This window comes from Equus quagga, chromosome 5, assembly GCF_021613505.1.
Source record: "Equus quagga isolate Etosha38 chromosome 5, UCLA_HA_Equagga_1.0, whole genome shotgun sequence".
NCBI lineage: Eukaryota > Metazoa > Chordata > Mammalia > Perissodactyla > Equidae > Equus > Equus quagga.
Genome location: NC_060271.1, coordinates 118,779,932 through 118,807,345, shown reverse-complemented (window position 1 = coordinate 118,807,345; position 27,414 = coordinate 118,779,932). Strand labels below are relative to the sequence as shown.

The 27,414-nt window shown below is 50.5% G+C and overlaps 1 protein-coding gene across 6 annotated transcripts in view; it reads right to left on the bottom strand.

The window, feature by feature from the left end:
* Positions 1-6,491: 6,491 nt before the first annotated feature.
* Positions 6,492-27,414, bottom strand: part of DNMT3A (DNA methyltransferase 3 alpha) — a 107,175-nt gene continuing 86,252 nt past the window's right edge. For 5 of the 6 annotated variants that reach the window (XM_046660973.1, XM_046660972.1, XM_046660974.1 and 2 more), the window contains 11 exons: positions 27,075-27,154; positions 26,383-26,495; positions 26,048-26,231; positions 25,714-25,798; positions 23,706-23,851; positions 22,783-22,873; positions 22,433-22,581; positions 21,288-21,373; positions 19,234-19,303; positions 18,344-18,462; positions 6,492-15,009 (listed from right to left, as the gene is read on the bottom strand). In XM_046660973.1, coding sequence (XP_046516929.1) covers positions 14,868-15,009; positions 18,344-18,462; positions 19,234-19,303; positions 21,288-21,373; positions 22,433-22,581; positions 22,783-22,873; positions 23,706-23,851; positions 25,714-25,798; positions 26,048-26,231; positions 26,383-26,495; positions 27,075-27,154 — 1,265 coding nt within the window. In that variant the 3' untranslated portion in view covers positions 6,492-14,867. The remainder of the gene's footprint in view (positions 15,010-18,343; positions 18,463-19,233; positions 19,304-21,287; positions 21,374-22,432; positions 22,582-22,782; positions 22,874-23,705; positions 23,852-25,713; positions 25,799-26,047; positions 26,232-26,382; positions 26,496-27,074; positions 27,155-27,414) is intronic. The other variant, XM_046660975.1, reaches the window with a different exon arrangement.

Here is a 27,414-nt window from a genome sequence, read left to right as displayed (position 1 = left end):
ACACACATACAATTAGAGTGTTTACAGTTTGTGTACATATATTTATATATATACACACATTTACATATGTATATATAATATATACTATATATAAATAAAATCTAGAAGTAAATATACTAAGACATCAATAATGGCAGGAGTTTTAAAAATAAAAACTTTATTGAGGTATAATTTACATACAATAAACTGCACCTATTTTAAGAGTACAGTTAAATGTTTTGACAAAAATATACACTCATGTAGCCACCATGTGATATTTTTATTTTTTCCCTTGTGCCTTTAATTTCTAATGTTTTTAATTCAGTGGACAAGTGTGACTTGAGTAACTGGATAAAAACATGTACTGAGAGGGAGAGAGAGACATCCTAGGTCTCTGGCCTTGCCCTCTAGCAGAGGCAGGCCCCTTAGACAGGGCAGGTTGACCAGAGGTTTCAATAACCACCGCCTGGTGGGGCTACCCACAGCCACTCTCCGAGGACCCGGCTAAAGCAGACCATTAACCTAACTTGCGAGTGAATAAATGGCACCTCAGGGAGGTCAAGTAACCTCCCACTCAGTGGGGAGTTGGAACCGGTAAGGGAGGGTCTTGGACCTCAAGCCCAGCGCTCTTTCCACAGCCACACTCAACAAAAGGCCAGTCACCAGGTGGAGGGAGCCTGACCGCACTTTCTCCAGACCTTCGGGAGACCCTGGCTCCTCGGAGCTGCACGGAATGAGGCCAGAGGACTGTTCAGGCACACCAGCCTCAAAACCCAGCCCTCAAGGACAGCAGCCCCCTCCCTCTGGCCGCCAATTTGATTCAGGAGGGGGATAGTGGAGTCTGGCTCAGACCGGGAGGCCTGCTCCTTCTGGGGACCTGCTGACACCTCATCCACACTCAGAAAGGGTGAGCACCCGTCAGCAGGACCCTTCTCCTGCCCTTGTCTCCAGCGCGGCCCAAACTCCCCTCTGTAGCAAGCTAGGACAGGGAAGCAGCACCCCTAATCCCACACACACTTCCGTGCACTTCCAGGAAGGGATCCCACCACAGCTGAGTCCCCTGAGGCTGCAAACCCAAAAGACATGGAGCCTCCCTCATCTGACTCAGTTAACCTAGAAACCCGAGTGTTGAGGACAAACACTCGGGAAAGCACACGGAAAACGGAAGAACTTCACAGCCTCGGTCTACCGCGGGAGCAGGCTGTGGAGCGGCGCCATCTCGTGCACGGCCCAAACCTGTGCCCACCCGCGGACCTACCGCACACACGCGCGCGCGCACACGACCGGTACAAACGGCGCTCACTGTGCTCCTCTATAGGCCAGCCCAGCCCTGTGCTGACCGTTTACACACCAGTTCACCCGGAATTCTCACAATGACTCCGTTATCGCCCCCAGTTTCCTAACTGTGGAAACCAAGGCTCAGAGGGTGAAATAAGCTTCCTAAGCAGGGGGTTGCACCCAAACCCTCTGGGGCCCCTAACCACTATACTCCCGCAACATCCGACAGTCCCCATCCCCAGCACCAGATGCGGCGTCATCCCAGAGTTCTTCCCCGGAGAACCGCATACAGACACCCCCAGGGTTCCCCCAGGTAAAGGTGAGCCCCTAACCCCTTCCCTTTCTCAACCTGCCGCTCCACCTGCCACACAAACCCGGAGGGCCGGCCCCGCGCGCCCTCACTCGCGGCAGACGGGAGCGCACAAGCTTCCTGGGGCCGGTTTACCGAGACAGGTCCCGAGCCCTTCCGCCCGAGATTACACTTCGACCGCTGATGCCAGCGAATGGTCACATACAGGCACCAGGCCTAACGACCGCCCCCACTAGACTGTGCGCTCCTTGCAGGCAGGGGCGTGTCTCGGTCACAAGGGACCGGGGTGGTCATAGCAGAGGAGGGCTCTGCCCAGGTGGGCAGCGACCTCCTGTGTCCACGGGACCCCCAGCGGGCGGGGGAGGAGGAAAGGACAGCCCGGCGGCTGGGCCCCCTCGAAGACCCAACAGAAGACGGTGCGCGCGCATGCGTGTGGGGCGGGAGGCACCCCTCCCCCAACCCCTCCCCCACCCCCCCCCCCCCCCCCCCCCCCCCCCCCCCCACCCGCCCCGCTCCCCGCCTGGCCTTAGAGGGAGGCAGCCGGGACCGCAGGAGGGACAGCCGTGTCCTGATCCGTCGCGTGGCACGGAGAACAGCCACCCAGCCAAGCTGCACCCCACCCCAGCCCACCGCACCTCTGCCATCACACTCTGCTGCTTTTCTCCTCACTATGCCATGTTTTTTTTTGGTTTTTGGGTTTTTTACAAAAATATATGTAAAAGTATGATGATTAGTGAAGGAACATGATAGAATGCTCACTCACTTCAGCACAGTTGATAATAGCACCCTCCAAATAAAAGACAAGAAAAGAATCTATATCCCCCAAAACAGGATGGATTAAATAAATTATGGTACATCTATGGGATGGAATAGTATCCAGCCGTTAAAAATGACGTTTTCAAAGAATATTTAGTGATGTGGGAAAATGTTAGAAAAATAATATCTGGCCCACAGTGAGTTATCAATAAATGTTAGCAATTATTACAAAACAGTATATTAATGAATAATACAATTTTAAATTAGTAAAGTTGTCTATGTATCTAATGCAAAAGAAAAATAGAGGAACAAATTCCACCAGCAATTATCCTTGGGAGGTGGGAAGATGAATGATTTTTTGCTTTTTCTGTTTTTTGGTTATTTTAAAATTTGGTGCAATTAATATAATTTTAGGCTTGGGGGAAAAATTCATATTAATTTTTTTTTAAACTCATGGTCCACTCCCTTCAATGGAGAGGCTGCCCTGAGGGCATAGGCCACCTGCTCTCTCTGAGGAAACCTGGGGGGTGGAAACAGCCTGGTGCGCTGGGATGTCAGCACCTCTGTCCATCTTCCACCTGGAAAGTTACATAATTTCATGAGGCTCAATTTTCCCATCTGTAAAATGGGCACAATTACCTGGGTAGCAGGCCTTTGCATGGGAATTAATGCATGTGAGATAATGCATGTAAAGGACTTGGCACAAGGCGGACCCAGGGGAAGTTCAGTCACTGTTGGCAGCTGTGGGGTAGGATTCTTTGTATACAGCAGACAGTCAATAATGAATGCTGCTTCCCTTCTCCTTGCCTTTGTACACTGTGGACATAAGCTAGGCATTTACGCAGCTGAGTAGGAACTAACAGTGGCCCCAGATGTTTTAAATAACTCCCTAAACCCTGCTCAGCCCAGCAAGAGGCTTCCGAGATGGGGAGAACCACTGTCCTAGAGATCCCCACAGGTGCGGGGCGGGGTGTGGTTACCCATTCATTCAACAAACATGTAATTTGCTTCTGGGGACACAGTACAGGACGAGACAGATTCTGTTTCTACTCCCCTGGATTTCCATTTCAGTGAGGGAAATACAATAAATGAGTACATGAAATGATTACCAATCGTGATAAGAACCACAAAGGAAACAAATCAGGGGCTGAAACAGAAAATTAGGGGAGAGGGGATCCAAATCTGAGCCAGAGTAGCGTCTCTCGGGGAGGCGGGACCAGCAGGAGTGTCTGCACAGAGCAGGAGCTATAAAATAGGAACTCTCCTCCTGAGGCGCCCCAGGCCTGCCTTCCAACTCCTGCATGCCCCCCACCCCGAAGAAGAGGCAGCCCCCTGGGGTGGTAGGTGGAGAAGGAGCCAGGTCTAAGCCCGGAAGGGCGAGGAGCCACACACCCAGACCCTTGAGAAGGGAGCGGAGAGCCACCACAGGGACCCCAAGGGACCAGCCCAAGATGTGTGAGAGGCGGAGTCGGGGCAGGTAACTAAGGCTGCGACCTGCAGCCTTGCAGGGTGCAGACAGGTTTTGAAATTCAGGTGTTGCCCCTGTGTGCTCAGTGACCGTGGGCAGAGTACGTATCCCGCCTGTAAGATGAGGTAAGAGTATGTAGCACAGAGGGTTGGGACGATTAAATGAGTGAATACAGAATGACTTCTGGTACAGACTGAGCACTCAATACATGTTAATTATAATAATGATGATAATTACTATATAACGATGATGTACCAGACCTGCTCTGGACCCTGGGGATACTACAGAAACAAGGAAAATTCCCTGCTCCTGCAGATCTTTCATTTTAGGAGGGAAGATAGGCAATAAACAGGTAAGCAAAATAATGAGTAAGAATTTCAGAAGGTGATAGCTATGAAGACAATGAATAAAGCAGAGAAGAGGGGGCACAAGACTACTTGAGATGGAACAACCAGGGAGTGCTTTTCTGAGCTGAGATCTGAACTAGGGGAAACAGGCAGAGGAGGCAGATGAGCAAGATTTCCAGGTAGATGGTACAGCAGGTGCAAAGGCCCTGTGATGAGAAAGAGCTTGGCATATTCAAGGGAAAGAAGGCCAGTGTGGCCGGGTTGCTGTCTGAGTAGGGAGGGGCTTTGTAGGCTGGGGTAAGAAGGGTTTATCCTTGCAATAGCACACAACGGATGGAGTTTTCTTTAACATTTGATTTTTAATGAGATTATTATCTGTAGTAAATGGGCTGGAAGGGACAGGAACAGAAGCAAAGAGCCCTGTCGTGGTATGATAGGGACAGAGACCAGTTAGGGGACACATGACAGGGAGTTGGGCTAAAGCTGCAGAAGTAAGATAGTGAAAAATGGCCAAACTGAGGATGTATTTAGAGGTGAGTAGTGTTAGAACAAGCTGGTGAACTGGATGTGGGATGTGGCAGAAAGAGAGGAAGCAAGAATAAGTCCCAGGGTTTTGACACCAATTAAGCACCAGTTACCAAGACGGAGAAGACTGGGAGCAGGTTGGGAGGAGACCAGACACGATGTTTTTGACAGGTCACATTTGAGGTGCCCGTTTAACACCCAAGTGGGGAGACCGAGCGGGCAGTTGGCTACGGGAACCTGGGCCTGTGGGAGAAGCTGGGGGTGGAAGCAGATGTGGGAGCCCTGGGGCCCTCCAACGTTCAGAGAACAGCAAGAGGAAGGGGCCCAGTGGGATAGGAAGACGCGAGGTATGATGTCAGGAGCCCAGAGAGAAGGGGTTTCAGGGAGGAGGGACGTCACCTGAGAGGCTCCTGAGAGGTCACGTGGGACGGTGGGGTGAAGGCCCCGCTGGGGTGGGTGGAGGAGAACAGGAAGTGAGAAAGCAGAGCCGGCAAAGACAGGGAGTGCTTTCATGTTTTGCTGTAAAGTGAAGCAGAGAAATAGAGCATCTGGAGGGGGGTCAAGGGACAGTGTGTGTTTAAGATGGATGGGTGCCATTAAGGAAATGCTCCGGGAGAAACAGAGACATGGATGGTGCCAGACGGAGGGAGCCGCAGCCCGAGCAGGAGGGCGGAGTGGGATTCGGAGCCGGGAGCCGAGGAGCAGGGCAGCTCCCTCCTGAGACAGGCAAGAGGGGTGGGTTGGGGGAGGAAGGACAGAGAGAGCGGAAGTGCTCACACTGGGCCAGGCAGGACCTAGGGGATCAATAAGGTTCACGTCGCTGTAACATGAGCCAAGTCAGGGCCGGGCAAGGGATGGATAGGTGGCGGTATTTTTCCTACCCTCTCGAGGAGTGGGGACCTTGTGATTCCATGAGGGCCAAAGCTTCGCCGGAGGCCCGGAGTTCCTCCCTCCACCCAAGGACACTGACTTTGGCCAAAGCCCTGGGCTCAGTGAGGGCCACCTGGCGGTGCATCTCCACAGGCAGGGCTCCTTCGGTCCCCAGGCCCAGCAACTAACCCCACACCCTGGCTCGGGAAGTGGACACCAGAGGCTACATCCTTGTCAGGAAGATAAAACCCAGGTTTCCAATGAGAGGACCAAGGCTCCAGACAGGCAGCTAACCCTTCCAAGGTCACACAGGATTTGGATCCTCAGGTCCTAAATGCTAAGGTCTTTCTTCTGACAGTTCAGGGCACCTGGGGCTTCGGGGTTGAAAATGAGGGGGTGGCTGGGTTGCTCTCTGAGATTTGAATCCAGCTCTGAAAATTGCTGTTTCAATCGTCCCCCTCTCAGAGGCCTCTGCCCATAATCCCCTAAACTTCCAGGCACTTTCCTCCTAACCCAGCTGCACCCCCTCATAGAACCCCAGCTGCAGAGGAAAAGGTGCCACTGAAGTGAATGGGCTCTTTCCTTTAAAGTGTATTGGAGCCAAGGAGAAAGGGTGCTTTGGGGTGATGCCAGGAGACCATCTCGGGGAGCCCTGATCCTCTTGGATGTGACTTCCTTGTGCCCCCACCTCCAACATAAGCTTTCTTCCCCTTACTGCAGCCCCTCACCTAACACCCACAAACCCCAGGAATTACACCACTGTCCATGCCTGCCACCTCTGGCCTGTTAGTTATGGCTTTGGTCTCCCCCCAGCCAGCCCCCAAGCAGTCTCTGTCTCCCTCCCCACTCTATTCCCCTCCAGATCCACCAGGTCAACCCTGCTGAACCCAAGGAAGCTTCTCTGGAACCCATAAGCCTGGCGCTGGTGGTGTGCAGCCTGTCCTCTCCACCCCGACAGACCCTCCCCACCCCCCGGGCAGTCTCAGTGGGCTCTGGCCCCCGTCATTCATGACTGCCTTGACTCCTGCCCAGCTCTGACGCTCCCCTGTCCCTCCCTATCATTGATTGACACCTTGTTCAAATCCAGGAGCTTCACAGGACAGTTTTATTAAGGAAATGGCCCCAGCAGCTCCCTTCCGTAGGCTCTGGCCACACCTTGAACTCCCAGCTCACGACACTGGGGTGCTCAGGCTTGGCTTTCAGAGCTAGGGGGCATGGATGACACCCTCTCATTTCTCCTTAGCCTTGAGCTAGAGTCTCTAAGGTTCAGGGTGAATTCCATCCCCCACCAGACTTCTGCCAGGTAGGCATGCCAAGTGAACTAATATTCAAAATTTAGTCACCAAACGGTGGTGTTCCCACCTCTTACTTCTCAAAAAAAAAGTCTTAAGTCTTTACTTCCTCACAGGTATTAACACAGATTTCTGAATTGGCCAAACTAAGGACTATATTTTTTTCCGAACCGAGAGCCTCAGAGCTGAACATACACTCTGTTTGCTGACCACTGGGAGGAAATCCAGGAGTGGGCATCAGGAGCCAACCAAAATGTTCATCTACTTTGCCCCAGTAAGTCTCATCTCTGGGAATGTATCTGAAGGAAAAAATACAAAATATAGGGGGGAAAAGCCAACACATAAAGATATTTATTGCAGCTCTATTTATAGCTAAAATAAAATGCATATATAAAGAAACAAACATCCAACAAGAAAATGCCATGCAGCCATTAAAAAAAAAGAATTCTACATCAACACTGAAAACTATTTATAAAAAAGTAGGATAAAAGTTAAATGTACATTTACAATTTTGTAAAGAAAAGTGCCCATGAAAAAAGCCTATTTTCTCCTTTTTCTCAAATTCTCCCCTGATAATTTCTTTCAAAGCTGCCAGCAAAGTGGTGCAGCCCTAAACCTCCCCGGAAGTCTAATGCAGAAAAGAAGGTTCGAATAACCCTCCCTTAAGGGAAGAAACCATTGGCTGGACCTGCTTGGCACAGAATGCCAGGGGTCTTAGAGTTGAGATGTGGCGGGAAGATCCCAATTCTTAGATGTGTTCAGATTCAGTCTCTTCGATGGTGGGGACAGGGAACTAGTGACTGCCAGGCAAAGAATCATGAGGATGAAGGGAAGACTGTGTGAACGGCCTCTTCAAACCACAAGGCACCGCCCACTTGCAAGACAGTTTTGAGGAGGCGCCAGGCACCAAGAGGAACCCAGACTTGGGGTCTCAAGGAAGGCCAGCAGTATCCCCAGTGACTGTCCAGCGCCTCTTCCTGACCAGGGCTTTACTGCACTCCAGGCAGCCCCTTGCCCTGCTGGCCAGGGGTGAAACGCTGAGCTGAAACAGGTCAACTCCTGCCAACTGACCCCACTTCTGCTGCCTTACGGAACTACCCAGAATCATCCCAGCCCCTTGGGCCTGCCCTCTCAGTGTTTGCAAACATCTCTCAATTCTCCCTTTTTTAGGCCAAGGGCCTCAATTCGTTCCAGGGTTCCTTGCAGAGTCCAGACTGTCTAGAACCCCAGCTGCTCTCCTCTGGGCACCTTGTGTGTTGGAGAAACCCCCCAGAGAGGGGAACAGTGCCCGGAGCAAAAGCCCTCAGGCTCACCTGACCAAGACACTGGCACGAAACCATCTCCTCTCCTGGCTCTACTCTGAAAACTATCATTCAGCCCAGGACAAAATTTGCTTTTCCAGCAAACCTATCTCACTACAAGTTATTTTTTGAGCTTCAAGTCAACCAAACTGTCCTTTTTCTCACCCAGTTTACAGTCCCTACTTAATGCTCACATAGGTGATGTTTTAAAGGGAGGAACTACGTCGTCTGGACCCAAAGCTAGTCCTCCCACCTGGGCACTCAGCCCCTCGGGAGCAGGCTGTCAACAGTCATGTCAGGGGAAAGGAGACGCAAGACAAAAGGACATTATTACGGTGCTTTTTCCGTTTTTCTTTTTGCACAAAAACAGTCCATTTATTCAAGTGTTCTCCAGCACAAGTACATTAGAAAGGAGCTTTATTATATTCTTCTGGGCACAAAAAAAATGTGATGAAGGCGGAACTGACAGACTTTCTACATCTGCTGTACGCACTGACCTCTTTAATTTCATAAACAGCTATGTCACGAGCATCACTTACACAGAGATACAACAGAACACCGGGGGGCGGGGGGACCCCCTCAGGGCCCTCACACACGCGCCCCTCCCTGGATGTCCCAGAACCAGACTGTGAAATGTACATTATTATTGTCAATAAATAGAGAAGCAACCCTAAAAAAATACAGTGGTGAAAGGATGCTGGAACCAGGAAAAAAAAAAAAGGAAAAAAAAAGGAAAAAAGAGGAACTGAAGAAAAAGGAAAGAGGGGTGGGAGGGAAGGATCTGGGGAGTAAGTCCTGCATTTAGCTGCGTGGAATGTGGAGTAAAGTGCTCTGCCGCCGGGGTCAAAGCGAAATCGTCTGTAACAGTAAAAGTTATTACCAAGTCAGCTACGGAGTTTATTCTTCAGTATGAATACATGATTTCCCACAAATAAGTAAGCACCCGCTACTTCAATGCCTCAGCTAAAACACATGAAATCGCTCATTTAGTTTTCAAGTACAAAGTTAAAATGCCTTTTTAATAATAATATATCAGAGTAAAATAATAGTCTCTTTTAAACTCCACTACAAGAAAACAAAACAAACAGTCATTGTCCAGACAGCAGACTTAATTTAACAATATATATTTTTAATAAAATGTTTTAGCACCTTGTTGAGTCACCTCCTCCCTCTGCGTATTCTAAGGAATTTCGGCATTTTTGTTGTTGGTTGAATTCTAGGGCTGTGCAACCAAATCAGTCTGTGAAGCGAAATGGGACTCAGGTGGTGCTTTCGATCCCTGCTCATCTCCTCAGGCACGGGACTGAGGCCGCCGCACTGGGGTTCAAGAAAACCGCCCTCCCACGGCCCTCGGGTGGAGCAGACTGGGGGAGTTTTCCAGTTAGTGGAGTTAACAGGAGTCCACCGGCCTCTGTTTGGGCAATTTAGCCAGTCATGACTAGCAAAGGAACTTTCCATCCTTGTCCTTACTGCTTTTTCCCTGCTTGTGTCTCCCTCCCCCAAAACTCCACTGCCTGGGGTCAGGGATAAGCAAGAGGTCACCAACCAAAGCCGGCCTGAGCTGAAACACACAGGTGCACGAGGGGCTGCGGCCTCCCAAAGACCCCAGCCTTCCCCGACCAAAACGTAAAGGTTCGAGAGCTTCTGCTAGCACAGTGGAGTCCATCCTTTAAATTAATCTCTTCTCTCTCCTCCTAGATCCTCCGAACACTTGTAGTCAATCCCTGCCTCAAGAGAGAGAACGGCTGGGAGGGCCACGCTAGCTCCAGCCAGCTCTCCACAACACCCTTCCCATCCTGGGGTCAGGGAAAGGCTTCAGCTGCTCCCTGCCAGACGGCAGGACAACTCCAGTGTCGCCTTTAATCACAAGCACTGGGAGCAATCAGACTAGACAATGCCCGATGACAAATCCAGACTCATCACCTCCTGGGATCAAAATGGGGCCCGGCTAGAAACTCAGTGCTCACCAGAATCTTGGCTCTGCTGGTCCCCTGACCAAACGAAACAGCCAGCCCTCTTCAGATTACAGTGCCAGGCAGGCACCAGGGCCCAAGCCACAACTCGAGGGGCCTCCTGCAAGTTTCCTGAAAATGACACCTCTGAAAGACACCAGGGCCACAGCAACTCCGCACCAAGTCGAACAGCAACAGGAATTCAAAGCCGCCTCCAGGATCCACTTTATGCATACTTACATAATCAAAGATATGAAGACCGCTGACTGCAGTTTTCCTGTAGGACATTTCCCAGATGGCTCTGCTGAAATATTCCTTCCCTTGCTCCTGTTACAGACCTTCCTGTGCTGGAGATGGTGAGTTATTCCCCTCCAGGCTTCCCCAGAGCTGACAGCTGAGCGGTAAGTAAGGGGAGCCGGCCCTCATGGAACCAGTTCAACAGGCAACAGCCTTACTGCCTGCTGGGTCTGCCTGTCCCAGTCCTCACCCTAGCGACTCACCAAAACTCACACGGGCATCTCACCAGCCAACCACTCCCAAGCCTGTCTCAAAAGCTAAGAGGTCCTGGATGCTCTTTTGGGAAGTTTGCTTTCTAGTAGAATGTTCAATAGCAGGAAGGTTCTGGGCTCTAGAGAGAAAAACAGATAGTAACACATCCATGTCGTCAGCTGCCGACAGAAGCACCCCGCCCCCCCTCTAATCCTCACCTGCAGCTCCCCTAGCCTGTCGTTCTCCAGCCAGTCCTGTGGGGAGGGGGGTTAGCACCAGCCAGCTCGAGGCCCACGGGGCTCAGCAGCCACCTGCTGGGGACTAAGTTCCTCCTCAAGCAGGAGACCAAGGGCTCTTCGACCTGGCATGAGCCCCCGCTACCTCCCCCAGACCGGAGCCACAGATCTTTGGCACCACGCCTCACTTGGCACCTGCAGTTAAGTAGGGAGGCATCCTCCTCAGTTCCTAGAAGCCCTCCTTTCCAGGGGTAAATGGGCCGGCTCTTTACAAAGAAAATCCCGCTGGCGACATACTCCAGAATTTCCCCTAGGCTGCCTTGGTTTCTCCTGCTCCAAGGCCTCTACCCTCAGCCTCATCCACAGCAAGTGTAATGATCCCCCACACCTTAATCTTCACACAACCCTACCTCAGCCTGTCGAAGCACAGCTCCCCTCCAGAAGGTGACCCGATACCTGGCCCCCAGGGTTGGAAGCAGATTGTTAAGGGCACCCCAGCATGGCCATGTTGGCACATTCCCAAGGTCCCCTGCACTCTACCAAGTTCTACCCACAGGTTGGGCTGGAAGAAACGCTGGTGATTAACTCTCATCCGTGCGAGGGGGCAGCTGGCCCGTTCTGGGCCCAGTCAGGTTGCTAGATTGGGAGGAACAAGCGCTCTGAAGTATCAGCCACAACAACCAGGCCTCCTGGGAGCAAGCTGGCCAGCCCACGCTAATCCCTCAGGCTTGCCACACATCCTTGGCTACCAAGTTTCCTCCCCACACCAGCCCTTGGGTGGAGCTTTCGCTACTAAGAAAGGCAAACTCCTTCACTTAAGCAGTGGACAAAAGGCCTAGGAGAGCCACGAGAGCTGGAAAGTCCTTTTGCAGAGGAAGGCCCACGGGGACACTGTCCTGACACCAGGGCTGGGAAGACCGCAGCGATGGCCGGCGGGGGAGGGAGCACCTGGGACTGCCTGAGGCAGCCCTCCTCCCCGCAGCCCTCCTGGAGTGGTGCTGGTGGACTCCAGGCCAGGAAGATGGAGCCTGGCTGGAGGAGGAGGGGACAGGCGAGCACCACAGTTAGGTACAGAGACTCCAACGAGGGAGGGGCAGAGGGATCCTCCCTCCTAGCTGCTCCAGCCCCACGAGGGTCCAGCATCACCACCTGCTATCACGTCACAGAGCTGGCAGGAAGCAACTGGATGTGATCTTAAAAACCAATCCAACAAGGAAATGAGTAGCTTGGGGTCCAGAACTAAGCACCCCTAAAAGGAGTGGGAGACTGCGGCCACCGGCTATGAGCTTACTCCTGAGCAATGAGCGAGGGATTCAAAGTCTTGGTTTAGTTTTGTCACCAATTACTAATTTGCTTTATTCAAAAGATGAGGTTTGCTGTCCCATTTCTTTCCAATGGAAGCCCCCTGGCCAAGACAGACCTGGATGTCAATTTCATTTTGGTTGGGGGAGAATAGGTAGGGGGAGTTGAGGGCTGACTTTACTGGTGCCTAGAGTTGCAGGTCAGTATCACAGGTTGCTAACAGAAGAATCTTTTGACATCACCAGGGGCAAAAGAGATAGAACGCTACCTGCTAGAGGAGAGCACCTGCTAAAATGAAACCTCCTCCTTTTCCTGCCTTCAGCACCTAGCAACTTCTGGGATTGACAGTCTACCTGCAATCAGGGCAACAGAGGTAAAGAGCTGCAGGGCCGACTCCACAAAGTCCTGAATCCTGGGGAGAATCGCACTGGGAGCTCCCTGGCTGTGTGTGAGTGAGTGCATTTATTATGCATCGGTAGAGAAATATGTTCCTGTGTATGTGTGTGGAATTGATTGATTGGTGTGGGGCTTATGTCTGCATGGGGTCTGAGGATCAGCGTTCTGAGTCCCCTTCCCCCGCTCCCCACTACATAATATTTCTTATACATGACCCTATCTATGTATTTATATAGCGCCTATCACCATAGGCCCTATCTTTCTAGGGATGCGAACTTGGGACCATGTGCTTGACAGCACACCTCCCAGCCCTGCCAGTCCCAGGAGGTGCCATCCCCCCTCCCATTATAAAATATATATCTCTATATGCCACATATCTACACCCCATCTATCCAGGCAAGCATCTGCCCATTGGCCCTCACCCCGGAGCCACCAATGCTGTCCCTGCCTACCGTCAACGCCAGGCTGCCCGCCTCGGTAGGAAGTGGAACCAAGTGTCTGCACTTGGGGCTCCAGGTGCTGCCGACGCGAGGTAAGGGGACAGCTATCATCAGACCAAGTACTAGAAAAGAAATACACACCACTCCAACCACACACACGCGGAGAGAGATGCCCGGCCCTCCCTCCAGCCCTGACACACATGACTTGAGAGGAGGGGAAGTAGAAGAGAAGAGGGACGCGCCGGAAGGCCGGCCTTGGGGGGACTCCCCAGTTGCCCAGCTGTTGCTGCGCCCGGTGGCCCACCTGGCCCGAGGGGTAGGGAGCCAGGGCACCAGGGCCACCACTAACTTAGAAGCACCCTGCTCCCCGCACCTTGGTTTGAAACCTAAAGGGAGGGGGGGTTGGGTTTTCGTTTTCTTAAAGAAAATCTGAAAACAAACATAATTATAACCAGAACCATAAGAATAATTATAACAAAAGGTGTCATCAGCCTCCCAGTATAAAACTGCAGCCTTTGGAGATGACCAAAAACATCACATTCCAGGGGCCGGAAGCCGCCTTGTGCACAGAGGGTGGATGGTGGGGGCCTCATAAAAGAACACACAAAAGGCGACTTAGACAGGAAAGCACCAGTACGTTTTGTATGTTTTTTTATTTGCTCCAGGTGGGGCTTGAACTGTCACTTTCCCCGCACTCTGGATCACCTCTGATCCCACCACAAGGAGCCCTCGAATCGGCTAATGTGAGAAATTGGGAATGAGACCCCTTAGCCTGCCATCTTGCCGAGGGAGTCTCCTTTTCGAAAAAAATCAAAAGGTTATTGCGTGAGCCTGGATGAATTCCACCTCAGCTTTCCACCGTCCCGACCACTTCATCTTACCACCCCCCTTTTTGGCAGGGAGAAATGGGAGGATGCTGTTCCCACATTCTCCTCTTTCACCTTGTTAAACACCAAGGGGAAAAGAACCCACATGACAATGATCCACCTTCAAGCTGTCTCCCTCTCTCCATCCTCAGTTAAAACCCTTTGCACATAAGGCAACGTGGAAGCTGATGTTTTTACTCATCTCGCTGTTTTAAAGCACCATTATGAAGTCAGGTTGTACAGTAGTTAACAGTACCTTTTATATATATATCTCATATCTATCATATATATATAAACTGTAAACAAGAGGTAACAGCGGCTTCTAGAAACTGATTTTCTTCAAGGTTTCCTGTGTGGTAGGCACCTGAAATACTGTATAAAAGGGTCTTGTATGGTGGTCTCGTCTCCCTACTGCTGCTGGGTTCTGTTCTGCATGACCAGGAATGGTGCTGGCAAGACAGCTCAGTGGCTGGGAGGGAATTCTGCCGCCTGAGTGTCTCTATTTTCTGTCCCCTGCTTGTGCTCCTATCTGATCAGGCTAGAGACAACAACAAAAAAGATATATAGAAAAAAAAAAAAAAAAAAAAAAAAAATACTATAAAAATCCAATATATAGATTTTTATAGTATTTCCTTTTTTCCTCTCTCTCATCTTTCCTCTGCAAGGTATTGTTACTATTTTCTGTTACTGACTTTTGCTGTAATAAACCCTCTTGTTTCAGTCACAGCAAGAAACAAAAACCCAAACAAACAGAAAACCCCTCTGAAAAGAGTAGAAAACAAAATGTTTGACCAAAAAAAAAGGGTGGGGGAGATTGGTTTTGTTTTTAAATAGGACTGAAGGTTAACATTGAAAAACCAGGAGATGATGTCCAACCCTTTTGCAAGGCAAAGCCCTCCGGTATCTCCGCTTCTGTGGTTTTGTTTTAAATTCCTTTTTCTCTTCTGGGTGCTGATACTTCTCTCCATCCTCATGTTCTTGGTGTTTTGTTGTGTTTTATTTTTTTTGTTTGTTTGTTTGTTTAAACTTCTGTCACTACCTCAGTTTGCCCTCATGTCCCTTACACACAAGCAAAATATTCCTTCAGTGGAGCGAAGAGGTGGCGGATGACCGGCACGCTCCATGACCGGCCCAGCAGTCTCTGCCTCGCCAAGCGGCTCATGTTGGAGACGTCGGTATAGTGGACAGGGAAGCCAAATACCCTGGGGAGAAAAGGCAGAAAGGGCAGGGGTGAGCGCTGGCCTGTGTGGCTCTGCTGAACCTTCCGTCCTTTACAACCAACTCAAGCCTCGGGCACCCGGCTACTTTCTGTGGAGTTGAAGGTAAGTACAGGCAAACCTTGTTTCATTGCGCTTCGCACACATTACACTTTTTACACACTGAAGGTCTGTGGCAACCATGTGTCAAGCAAGTCTATCGGCGCCATTTTTCCCCAACAGGATTTGCTCACTTTGTATCTCTTGTGTCACATTTTGGAATTCTCACAATATTTCAAATTTTTTCATTATTATCATATTTGTTATGGTGATCTGTGATCAGTGATCTTTGATGTTACTGTTGTAATTGTTTAGGGGCACCACAAATCACGCCCATATGAGACAGCGAACTTAATCGATAAACGTTGTGTGTTTTCTGACTGCTCCACCAACTGGCCGTTCCCCCGTCTCCCTCTCCTCCGGCCTCCCTATGCCCTGAGACACAACGATACTGAAATCAGACCAGTTAATAATCCTGCAATGGCCTCTAAGTGTTCACCTGAAAGGAAGAGTCGCACGTCTCTCATTTTAAATCAAAAGCTAGAAACGATTAAGTTTAGTGAGGAGGGCACGCTGAAGGCCGAGACAGGCTGAAAGCTGGGCCTCTTATATCAAACACTTAGCCAAGTTGTGAATGCAAAGGAAAAGTTCTTGAAGGAAATTAAAAGTGCTACTCCAGGGAACACACGAATGATAAGAAAGCGAAACAGCCTTATTGCTAATATGGAGAAAGTTTTAGTGGTCTGCATAGAAGATCCAACCAGCCACAATGCTCCCTTAAGCCAAAGCCGAATCCAGAGCAAGACCCTAACTCTCTTCAATTCTATGAAGTCTGAGAGAGGTGAGGAAGCTGCAGAAGGAAAGTCTGAAGCCAGCAGAGGTCGGTTCACTAGGTTTAAGGAAAGAAGCCATCTCCATAACATAAAAGTGCAAGGTGAGGGAGCAAGTGGTGATTGTAGAAGCTGCAGCAAGTTATCCAGAAGATCCAGCTGAGATAACGAACGAAGGCGGCTGCACTAAACAACAGATTATCAAAGTGGACAAAACAGCCTTATAATGGAAGATGATGCCATCTAGGACTTTCAGAGCTGGAGAGAAGTCAATGCCTGGCTTCAAAGCTTCAAAGGACAGGCTGACTCTCCTGTTAAAGGCTAATGCAGCTGGTGACTTTAAGTTGAAGCAAATGCTCATTTAACATTCTGAAAAGACTAAGGCCCTTTAAGAACTATGCTAAACCTACTTTGCCCGTGGAACAACACAGACAAAACGGAACAACAAAGCCTGGATGACGGCACATCTGTTTACAACATGGTTTATGAATATTTTAAGCCAGTTGTTGAGACCTACTGCTCAGAAAAAAGATTCCTCTTAAAATACTACGGCTCATTGACAATGCACCTGGTCATCCAAGAGCTGATGGAGATATACAGTGTGATTAATGTTTTCATGCCTGCCAACATTAAATCTATGAAGAAGGACCTGGCCACCCATTTCCGAAAAAAACCGGCTATGAAAACCCTAGGAATAGCAGCAGAGCATTGTCTGATATAGCACAGAAAGATGAGAGGACGGCGCAAAAAGACTGAGCAGGGCTCCTCTCTACTGTACACAGGGTCACTAGGAGTTGGAGTCAACTCGATGGCATTAACAATGAAACACAACATCCATTCTGCAGCCCATGGCTCAAGGAGTAATTTCAACTTTCAAGTCTTATTAGTTAAGAAATACATCTCATAAGGCAATAGCTGCCATAGATGATGATTCCTCTGATGGATATGAGCAAAGTAAATCCAAAACCTTCTGGAAAGGATTCACCATTCCAGAGGCCATTAAGAACACCTGTGATTCATGGAAAGAGGTCAAAATATCAACATTAACAGGAGTTTGGAGGAAGTTGATTCCAACACTTGTGGATGACTTTGAGGGGTTCAAGACTTCAGTGGAGGAAGTAACTGTAGATGTGGTGGAAACAGCAAGAGTTAGAAGTGGAACCTGAAGATGTGACTGAATTGCTGTCATCTCATGATAAAAGTAGAATGGATGAGGAGTTGCAAAGAACGTGGTTTCTGGAGAAGGAATCTACTCCTGGTGAAGATGCTGTGAAGATTATTGAAATGACAACAAAGTATTTAGAATATTACATCAACTTAGTCGATAAAGCAGAGGCAGAGTTTGAGAGGATTGACTCCAATTTTGAAAGAAGTTCTACTGTGGGTAAATGAACAGCATGGCATTGCTATAGAGAAATCATTTGAGAAAGGAAGAATCAGTTGATACGGCAAACTTCATTGCTATCTTATTTTAGGAAATTGCCACAGCCACCCCAACCTTCAGCAACCACCACCCTGATCAGTCAGCAGCCATCAACATCAAGGCAAGTCCCTCCACCAGCAAAAGGTTACGACTCACTGAAGGCTCAGATATGGTTAGCATTTTTACCAATAAAATATTAGACATAACGCTATTGCACACTTACTAGACTACTATCACGTAAACATAACTTTTACATGCACTGGGAAACCAAAAAATTTGCGTGACTCGCTTTACTGCAGTGGCCTGGAACAGACCCTGCAATATCTCCGAGGTATGCCTGTAACACAGTCACTGCCTGGAGACTTACCATACAGTAGAGGCAAAGTTAGTATTTGTGAAAGACACCTCCAAGACATGCTCCACCAGAGACCTGGATCCACAGTGGGTATCTGAAGTCTGTATGTAATAAATATCCATCCCTAGCATCTTCTCCATGAGGAGCGAAAACTTTACAAAGGAGCTGAACGCCTGCCTGACTTCAGAAGTTCCAGGGGTTCCTACTTGCTCTGGCTGTGTAATCGATCTCTTTGTCTGACTACATTGCAGTTACACCAAGAATGAGAAGGCAATCTAGCCCATGAGTCCAGTTTGCACCAAATCAGGATGCTCAGGCTGTAAGGCCCACCTGTTCCTACACTGTCCTTGTTTGAAAGGTACCCAAAATTAGCAGCACGAGTTAAGGAAGCTCCTGCAGCTGCAATGTTTCCTTGGACTTCAGCAGGACCTCTGGGAGCCAAGGCATCGTGGAGTGTTTCCTAGACAACTCTTACTTTGGGACCAGCCTTACAATGCACAGGAGTCCTCCTCAAGAATCTGCCCCGTGGGGAAATGCTTGGGAAAACCCACTGCTCACATGGTATCTGTGGAAGAGACGAGCCTGGCCAGGAGAGGCAGAGATCCCTCCCTCGAGCACAGCAATCAGAAGACACCACACACCCCCATGACACCAGCACATGGCCTTGGGTACCTTTCCATTTCAGTGCACCATAAGATGTCCTCTTTCTCATTCATGAAGACGGGGAAATGCTGGTCTTTGCCCTGCTTTATGGAGTTCGACCTAGTAGTAATGGTCCTCACTTTGCTGAACTAGAAAACAAGGAAAGGAAAAGAGGAATGAGCACTCATTCGCTGGTCATGCATCTACCGCGTGTGCCAGGCACTTGCCAGGGACTGGTGAGTCGAACACTGACAAGACCTGGTCCATCCAGGGGCCAGGGTCAGTAGGGAGCCTCTGCAGACCACACTGCCTTGCTCTTTTTCCCACTCTGAGGTCACCCAGCCATCCTTAGTCCAATTCCGCTGGCCGAGGACTTGAGAGGTAGCAGCTTGAGGCAATGTCCTTCTTAAGTCTTCTAAGACTTGGTTCTTTCACAGGTGTAGTGATTTGCAGGTAAAAGGATGGCAAATTACTCAGGGGCTTGAAGACACTGCTGGGGTGCCAGCAGTCCCGAATGGAATTTCTCCAGGGAGAAACGAAGCTTCCACATCACAGGAGAAATCTCTGCTCTGAAGGCTTGTGCAATAGGTCCTGGCCAAAAAATTTAAAGGCCCTAGCAGATCCAGGGACCTTGGCAAAGACTTCTATTGTCTGCCTCCCACAGGACTAGTAGGCGATGCTCAACGAGGAAGGGCTTGAAGGCCAGCAAGCATTTCTGATCTCTCCCTGTCCTCCAGGCTTTCCCCTAGGCCCTCCCCTCTGGCCAACTGGGTACAGGACCCCGTGCGACCTCCTCAATTGCTGTGCCCATAGGGCCCGAGAGGGCACGTGGGATGCAGCCCTGGGGGCTGCTCCAGCTCATCCTGCCCTCTGCCCTTGCCCCTGACCCCACAGTAGAGAGCTTTGGCCCTGGGGCTGACCTTGGCTATTCTGCCATGCTCCAGACACTCCTGCAGCTCCAGCTTATCATTCACAGTGGATGCCAACGGCCTAGGAGGCAGAAGAGAGAAGGTAACAGCAGAAACCAGGAGAACACCAGGGACGCACCCAGCAGCTATCTGATTAACACGGGAAAGCAAAAGAGGACCTTTGTCATCCACACATGTTGTAAACTCCTTCAAACTCCCCCAAAACACATGCACACCCACTGCAGCCATCCATGGACACAAATCCACAAAGCACTAACCCTTAAAGGTAAATTCAAAAGTGGTCTCAAACTACAAACACACAGAGAACGCCAGCCCAGAAGGGGAGAAATCCAATTATTTTTATATCAGTTATTTTAAAATATAGTGAGTTTCAAAGTATCCACCATAAAGCAAGCTTTGGGCGTGACAGAATGTTCTGTATCTTGACTATGGTGATGGTTACATGGGTGTGTAGACTGGATGAAATTCACTGACCTTCTGCGCAGGCCCTGGAAGACTAAAATTCTGTGGTAATCAACATGTCACTTCTCAAGAAGGCAGACCAGATCACTGAACATCACCTTTGGCACTGGCCTTTAATGAAGGTTTTTTTTTTTTTTTGAGGAACATTAGCCCTGAGCTAACATCTGTGCCCATCTTCCTCTATTTTATACATGGGACACCTGCCACAGCATGGCTTGATAAGCAGTGTATAGGTCCACACCTGGGATCCGAAATCAGCGAACCCGGGGCCGCCAAAGTGGGGCGCATGAACTTACCCACTGCACCACCAGGCCAGCCCTAATGAAGGTTTCATGTAGCAGTCCACTATCTCAGCATGGGAAACGTGGGGACCCGCAGTCAAACCGCGCCCCTTCCCCACTCCTCCCTGTTTATGCACACACACTCTACTTGGTCCCATGTGGTGCCTCTGCTCCTCCCGGAAGCTCAGGGTTCTACAATTTTAAGAGTTGGAAGAGGCAGGTGAGAGCAATCCTACAGGGCCAAGGTGTGTCAGGAGACACTGAGTTAGCGGCTCCATGAAAATACTGGACTACATAAGCCAGTCCATTTTTCCAATACACACACTCACCTTGGGAACTTCAGGGGGAAACTGAGACAGTTTTCAGGTCGGCTGCCCCACTGACCTGTCTCTTTCCCATCAACAAGCCCTCACAAGAGATGGCAACTTTGCCAAATGGGTCTGAGACTGGGGAAGCTCCTACGACTTCATGCTAATGGCAGAGAGGGAGATTAGACCACTGAGGCCAGATTAAATGATGTTTCCAATTTACAGGTATACAAGGAGGTTTAAAATTCAGACTCCAACCTTCTGGAAAATATTTCCATCATCATAGGATATCTAAACTGAGTGGATGTCATTCTGCTTTTCAACAGCTAACTCCCAACAAGAACTCCTTCCTCCTCATAGGCCTTTTTATAATGCAATCATTACACTGAAGAAAGGAGACCGTCTTCATTCCTGGATATTAAAATCTCTCTCTGTGTAACCTAAACGAACAACATCCTTCCAACAAAGGACCTGAAGCCAACAAAGCGTGTGGTTAATAAGTGAAGCAGGACTCTCCGACCTGCGTGGTGCTGCTTCAAGATTCCCTCTCCTGGAGCAGGATGTGGCCCGGCTGTGGGCACCACTCTCTCTTCCATCCCCAACTCCATCCTCCACAGCTTTACCTCAGGATGCTAAGGACCAGCTGACTTAGATACATCACCAATGCAGGTGATGCATCACTGATGTAGGAGAACCAGCTCCAGAACTCAACGGCGCGCTGGTTCTCCTTTTGTAGGAGGAGTGCACTTTTAAAGGCCCCGCCCATTTTTGATCACCACTACTTGGTTTCTCAGGCAAGTATTTTCTAGGCCTGACTCCCTTTCTTCCTCAAGGAAAAGGAAACAGAAGAACAAGGCAGAGCAGCAAGCTGGTCAGCAGAAGAGGCTGGCCTGAGAGGTTCCACTCAGTGACCCTCCTCCTTAGGCCATCTTGCCGCTGCCCTGCCTGCAGACACCAACCCGTGGCCACCCCAGGCCCGGGAGTTCTCACCAACCTGTTCATACCAGGAAGGTTCCCCCAGAAGTAGCGGGCCCTGTGTGCGGCTGACACTTCTTTGGCATCAATCATCACAGGGTTGGACTATAAAATAGGAGAGAGATTAAGGATGAGCGAGAGGAATATTTAACAGTGCCAGGAAATTTTGTTAGTTTAGAGCCTTAAAGCCTCAAAAGCTCTTATTTCTCTCTCAGGAGGCCACACACCGGGACAGCCTGAAGCCTCTGGGAAAAGCCAGAATTAAACCTAGCTTCATTCCACCTGCTCTCACTGGAACATTCTAGACTAGCACAGCTCAACTGAACATTCTGTGATGATGGAAATGTTCTCTACACTAGCCCACTAGCTGCCGGTGGTTAATAAGTACTTGAAACGAGGTGAGTGTGGCTGAGGAATTTTAATGTTAATTTAAATACCATGCATGGCTGATAGCTACCATACTGGACCACACAGCACTAGCTCACCCAGAAGCTTTGAGAAAGTAAGTGCCAATGAATGTGGATGTGTTCACTGTACGTTCAAGATTATGAGCCAAATAGACACCTGCTCACATGTAAAGTTAGATGGCCAGCCTGAGGTGCTACTGACCCCAAGACTCAGGAGCATGGGCTCGAGCTCGCAGACTGCCCACCAGAGAACGCCTCTACTGTGGAAATCCTCTGTGCACAGCTCACACCTGGCTCAGAGCCCAGATGGGACCCATGTTATGGGGAATAAAATACCATATTTTCTTCCCAGGTACCATAATGCATCTGTCATGGTGCCAGGGAGGGAGGATAAGCCATTCTGGTCGAGGAAAAATTGATTTTGGTATCTCAAAGGATCCCCCAGCGAAACACCACACAGAACCCCAACTCCAGGAGACTGGCACCCCACCCTATTCACTAACAGTCAGGTCCTTAAATCCTGAGGCCCATACCCATACACCACCTCTTAGAGTGAGACCACGGGTTCCTTCCGGGGCGGGCCTCTAACAGTGCTTCCTCCCTGTCTAATTGGGAAGCTCTGAGCTTCCCGAATAGGCCCCTTGCAAAGCAGAAGTCACCAGTCCCCAGCTCCACAATGCAGATGAGACAGCGATAAAGCAGCAGTCCAAGGTAGAAGCCATTAGTGAGCTGGCCAAACCAAGGTTGCTGGCTATACCTCGAGAAATCGCGAGATGTCCCTCTTGTCACTAACGCCCATGGCCACCACATTCTCAAAGAGCCAGAAGAAGGGGCGATCATCTCCCTCCTTGGGCCGCGCATCATGCAGGAGGCGGTAGAACTCAAAGAAGAGCCGGCCAGTGCCCTCTGAGAGGTCGGAAGAGAAAGCCATCAGCTGGGGCTGTCTGCACGAGACGGCGGTGTGGCTCGGGCTCGGGCTCGGGCTCGGGGAGGGCAAGGGAGGACAGGGTCGTTGGGAGTAGCCGTCCCAGGGCAGAAATATCCAAGTAGGAAACCTACGTGCGGAAGCACCAGCTCAGAAGGTGGCGGGGTGAGCATTGCACCTACCGTAGAGTCCCTTGCGGGCAGGATTGACGATGGAGAGATCATTGCAGGGACTGCCCCCAATCACCAGATCAAACGGGCCCCACTCCTGGATCTGGGAGGATAAAGGTAATGTGATGGGCCTGATGTCCGGGGACAGAGGCAGAAAGGAAGAGAGAAGTGATCTGTGAATTTGGCAAAAAGTTCTTCGGCATAGGAGAGAGGAGACCCAGCTGCTTTGTCCGCTCACTACATGTACACACGCATACATAGGACATAGATATGACATACACACACACTGTGCAGCCACAGGCAAGTCACTGAGGCTCTCTGGGCTCAGTTTCCTAGACAACCCAGTGCAGACAGCCGAACTCGATCATCTCTGAGGCCAGGAGGGAAACCAGTGTGCTCCCAGTAGGACAAGCAGCTGCTCAGTGGGAAGGCAGTCCAGGCTGGACAGCCGAACATGGAGGTACTTTGAGCTCTGCACACTTTGGGCAGTGTCTGGCCACCTGAACACCCTCCAAACACCCTTCAGCATTCCTGAGGGCCTACAGTTTCAGGGGTAGACACAGAAAACTGGAAGGGCAAAGGGTCATTTAGACAAGACCCCACCAGAAACGGAGGCTAGTAAAGCCGTCACCAGAAGTACTGGGGGGACAGGAACCTCACTGCACTTCAAAGCGCTCAACTGAAAGGGCCCTGACACTAGCCAGGGGGCAGCCTAGGCCTGCAAAGGCCAGTGCCCCAGTCCCGTTTTAGTCTGCCCATTACCTCCTGGAGACGAGGAGGAAAAAGGTAGAGGAGGAGGAAGAGAGGCTGGGAAACGGGAGGAGAGGAAAAGAGGAAATGAACAAAACGAAAGCGGGCCGGCGCTGCCCCCACCCCCAGGAGCTGAGCGCAAGGGATGGAGAGAAGATGGACAGGCCCCCCCCGCACTGACATACATGCTTCTGTGTGACGCTGCGGACGTCCCCGACGTACATGATCTTCCCCTGGTGCCGCACCATGCCCACCGTGATGGAGTCTTCGCACACCTCCGAGGCGATGTAGCGATCCACCTGAATGCCCAAGTCCTTCAGCACCAGAAGCCCTGCGTCAGCCAGCAAAAAGCACTGTCACCAGGTCACCTCCCCAGCACCCTGGTCCTTGCAGGGGAGCTCTCTGGCCAGCTGGACACGTGGGTCAGCGATAGGCCCAAGCCTTACCCTGCCCAGTAAGCTGCAGGATCCTTCCAGATCAAACTGCAATATTGATAACAAGGACACTGAGGCCGTTTCATGCCTAGTTTGATCTACTTCGAGTCAAGGCCAGGAAAGGCTGACTGGACAGTAGCTGGTTTCAGGAACCAGGGAGAAGAGCAGTTGGCTTTGGATGGCCTTTCTTTGCCATTTCTATACTTTGCATATACTGGTCCTTCCTCACCCGTCGTCCCCGTTTCACCTCCTGCTGCAATTCCACCCATCCTTCAAGACTCAACACAATTGCCACCTGCTCTAAATAATGCCCCACCCCACCCTGCAGCCCCCTGGAATCACCTCCCTGCCTCTATAAGCCCCCAGCACCCTGCATCTCTCCACTTCATCACAGCAGCGTGTATTCCTAGTTCAGCCCTTCTCTTGGGCTGCAAATGGTCGTCAAGACAGAGTAGGAAGACTCATTCACATGTTTCCTCCCGCGCTAACTACACTCCCTCCCTCACCATGAACCCTCCACGAACGCTTGCTGAACTGAGACAAGGAAACAATGAGAACAGAGCCTGAGAGTTTCAAGAGAAACAGGGGACCGTGGCACCATCCCCATTGGTCCCCACAGACTCCCCACCAAGGAGCTTTTACAGCTTCTTGGGGTGTGGCCTGGTTTAGGAAGGCCTCAACGTTCCAGCCTGGGAAACCAAAGCTATAGATTAACCTCTCTAGGTTTATATAACATCAGCACTGAGCTGAGAACAGAAAACAAACATCTGGCCTGGGACGCCTTCCCCACCCTGGCCCTTTGGTCAAGGCCCCTGGGCTCTGACTGCCCAACTCCTTCTGGTCACGTGAAGACAAGTTCTGAGGGCTATTCCTTTCTTAAGAACTGAGGAGTGCAGAGCCTGGGGGCAGGGCAGAGGGCTGGATACAAGTCAGTGCAACCTTCCAGGAGGGCTTCTGGCAGGGTCAAGAACCACATGAAAAAAACAGTGCCTATACTGTGGCTCAGAACTTCCTAAAAGATAATGGTTTAAGTATATAAAGATGTATGTGTAGGATGCTGGTCATAGCACTGCTCGTAATAGTGAAAAAAACAGTAAATAATCCAACAGAGAGCTCATTAAATAAATTATGGTACTTTCACTCAAAGGGATCCTATGCAGCATTTACAAATAAAGAAGGAGCTCTACGTTGGTTTACATGAAAAAGTAATCATAAGATCATAAACAAAAAGGCAGGTTACAGCACAGTGTGCATTTGCTATCCTTTTATTTGTCTATCTATATATGATTATATAAACACACTCACATACATGCACAGAAAAAAATCTAAAAGGACATACACCAAAACACTAATTATAGGATTATGGATGATTTAAATATTCTTTAGATTCTCGTTTACAGTTTGTTTTTTACCGTGACTTACAATCAAATCACAACAGAACTGCCTATGTTTCTGTTTTGGTTGCTGAGCCTGTCCTTTGAGGCTTTGTGAAAATCTCCAATCATCTCTAACGATCGCTCTGTCCTCTGCAGCAGAGCCCCCTCCCTTAAGAAATGTGCCCACCAGACAGGCTGGTTTACCACTGATTTTACTTTTCACTAAGCATAAAAGTTGCCTCTTTAAGCCACTACTTTAACAGCTGTAATGTTGATTATGGTTTGGTTTTGCCAGAGTTACACACACACGCGTGCCCCCAAGCAGAGCTCTCATGTCCCAGGACGAGGATGCCAGCACCTCTGGAGACCTGTGCCACTCTCACCTGTAGCAATTCCATCAAATAGTGACAGCACCCGGATGGGCTTCCTCTTCTCCGCTGGGACAGGTGGGTAAACCTTCGGAGGGTCCTAGGCAGTGAGCACAACAGGCCAGGTGAATGTCCAGGAATGTTCTACAGCCCTGCACCCAGAGCTGGCCCTCCCGGCCAACTAGGGTCCCCTTGGCAGTGCAGACCTACACACCCCATGAGCGGCTCAGACACCTGTGCTCGTTGCCCAGGCCCCATGACCAAACGAAGCCCTCTCTCGTTGGCCGAGCCTGCCCTCTGGCTCTGCCAGGTAGCGGGTGAAAAGAGATGACCTAGGCCCAGCACTCACAAATTCCTGGTCGTGGTTATTGGCGAAGAACATCTGGAGCCGAGAGGGCCAGTCGTCCCGCCGCCGCAGCAGCCCATAGGTGCCCTTGTGCCCGCACATGTAGCAGTTCCAAGGGTCTTCCTTAATGGCTGCCTGGGCAGCCCCCGGCCCCACCAAGAGGTCCACACATTCCACGCAAAAGCACCTGGAAGGAAGCCCAGTGTGCAGAGAGGACTCTCAGCCCCAGGCCAGTCCTGGATGGAACATGGCTAGAGCCCCAGGGCAGGATGGCCAGTGCAAGCCGCAGTACCAGCCAAGGAGAGGGGACGGCCGCTGCGGTCTGGGGGCCCCCTCACCTGCAGCAATTGTTGTTCCCGCACATGAGCACCTCACGCCCCCCACAGCAGATGGTGCAGTAGGACTGATAGCCGTCGTCATCGTACTGGTATGCGCACTCCAGGAAGCAGTTCTAGAGAGCAGGGTGGAGGGTCAGAGACCACCTGGCAGGACCCAGGACAGCCAGGGGGAAGGCAGGCTTTGAACTGCCTTGGAGAGTTCTCACCTTGGATCCCTGACTTAGCCCTGGAGACATGACTCCGCCATCTGTCCAGCCCAAACTACAGATCTGGGAAAGGGACAGCATGTCTCCCACCCCATGGCAGCGGACAGAACGTAGGGAGGCACAAGAGGAGGCCAGGGAGGGAGCTGCACCAGCCTGTGTCTTGCTGCAGCCCTGAGCTTTTCTCCTGGGGCCCCTGAGGCCACAGCCTGTCCTCCTGCCTTCACAGTGATGGCTATGACATTGTGAACCCACATCAGGGGACTAGAATGGGCTTTAGAGGGAATAAGAATCTTTTAGGAGAAAAGATAAAGGTAAGTCAAACTCTTGAAGCCCAAGGTCCCATTTTATCAGGACTCGGCTCCCAGAGCACACCTTGGAGTCAACCTCACAGCTACCCAGGGGCCGTCCTCCAAGCCCACGTAGGGAAGAAGGGGCAGTCAGCCAGGGGGTCGCCCCCAACTACGTCTCTGCTGGAGGCGCCCCTACCTTGCAGTTTTGGCACATTCCTCCGATGAAGAGAGGGTGTTCCAGGGTGACATTGAGGCTCCCACAAGAGATGCAAATGTCTGGAAAGCAGAGAAAGAGGAGTAAACGTCACCAAAGGGGCCCCCTCCCATCTTGGGTCAAAGCCTAGCTCTAGAAAAGCTACAAAGAAGGAGTGTGCTGGAGCAGCACCCAAAAAAGAAGGCAGAAAGGAGTCCGGGATGTGCCCAGAGAACAGGGAGGCGTGTGGCTCCAATCTCGTAGCACTCATCTCTCAGAGCAGTAATGCTGCCATCCAGGAAAGGCATAACATAAGGACAAGAACCACCAACAAGAAAAGTCC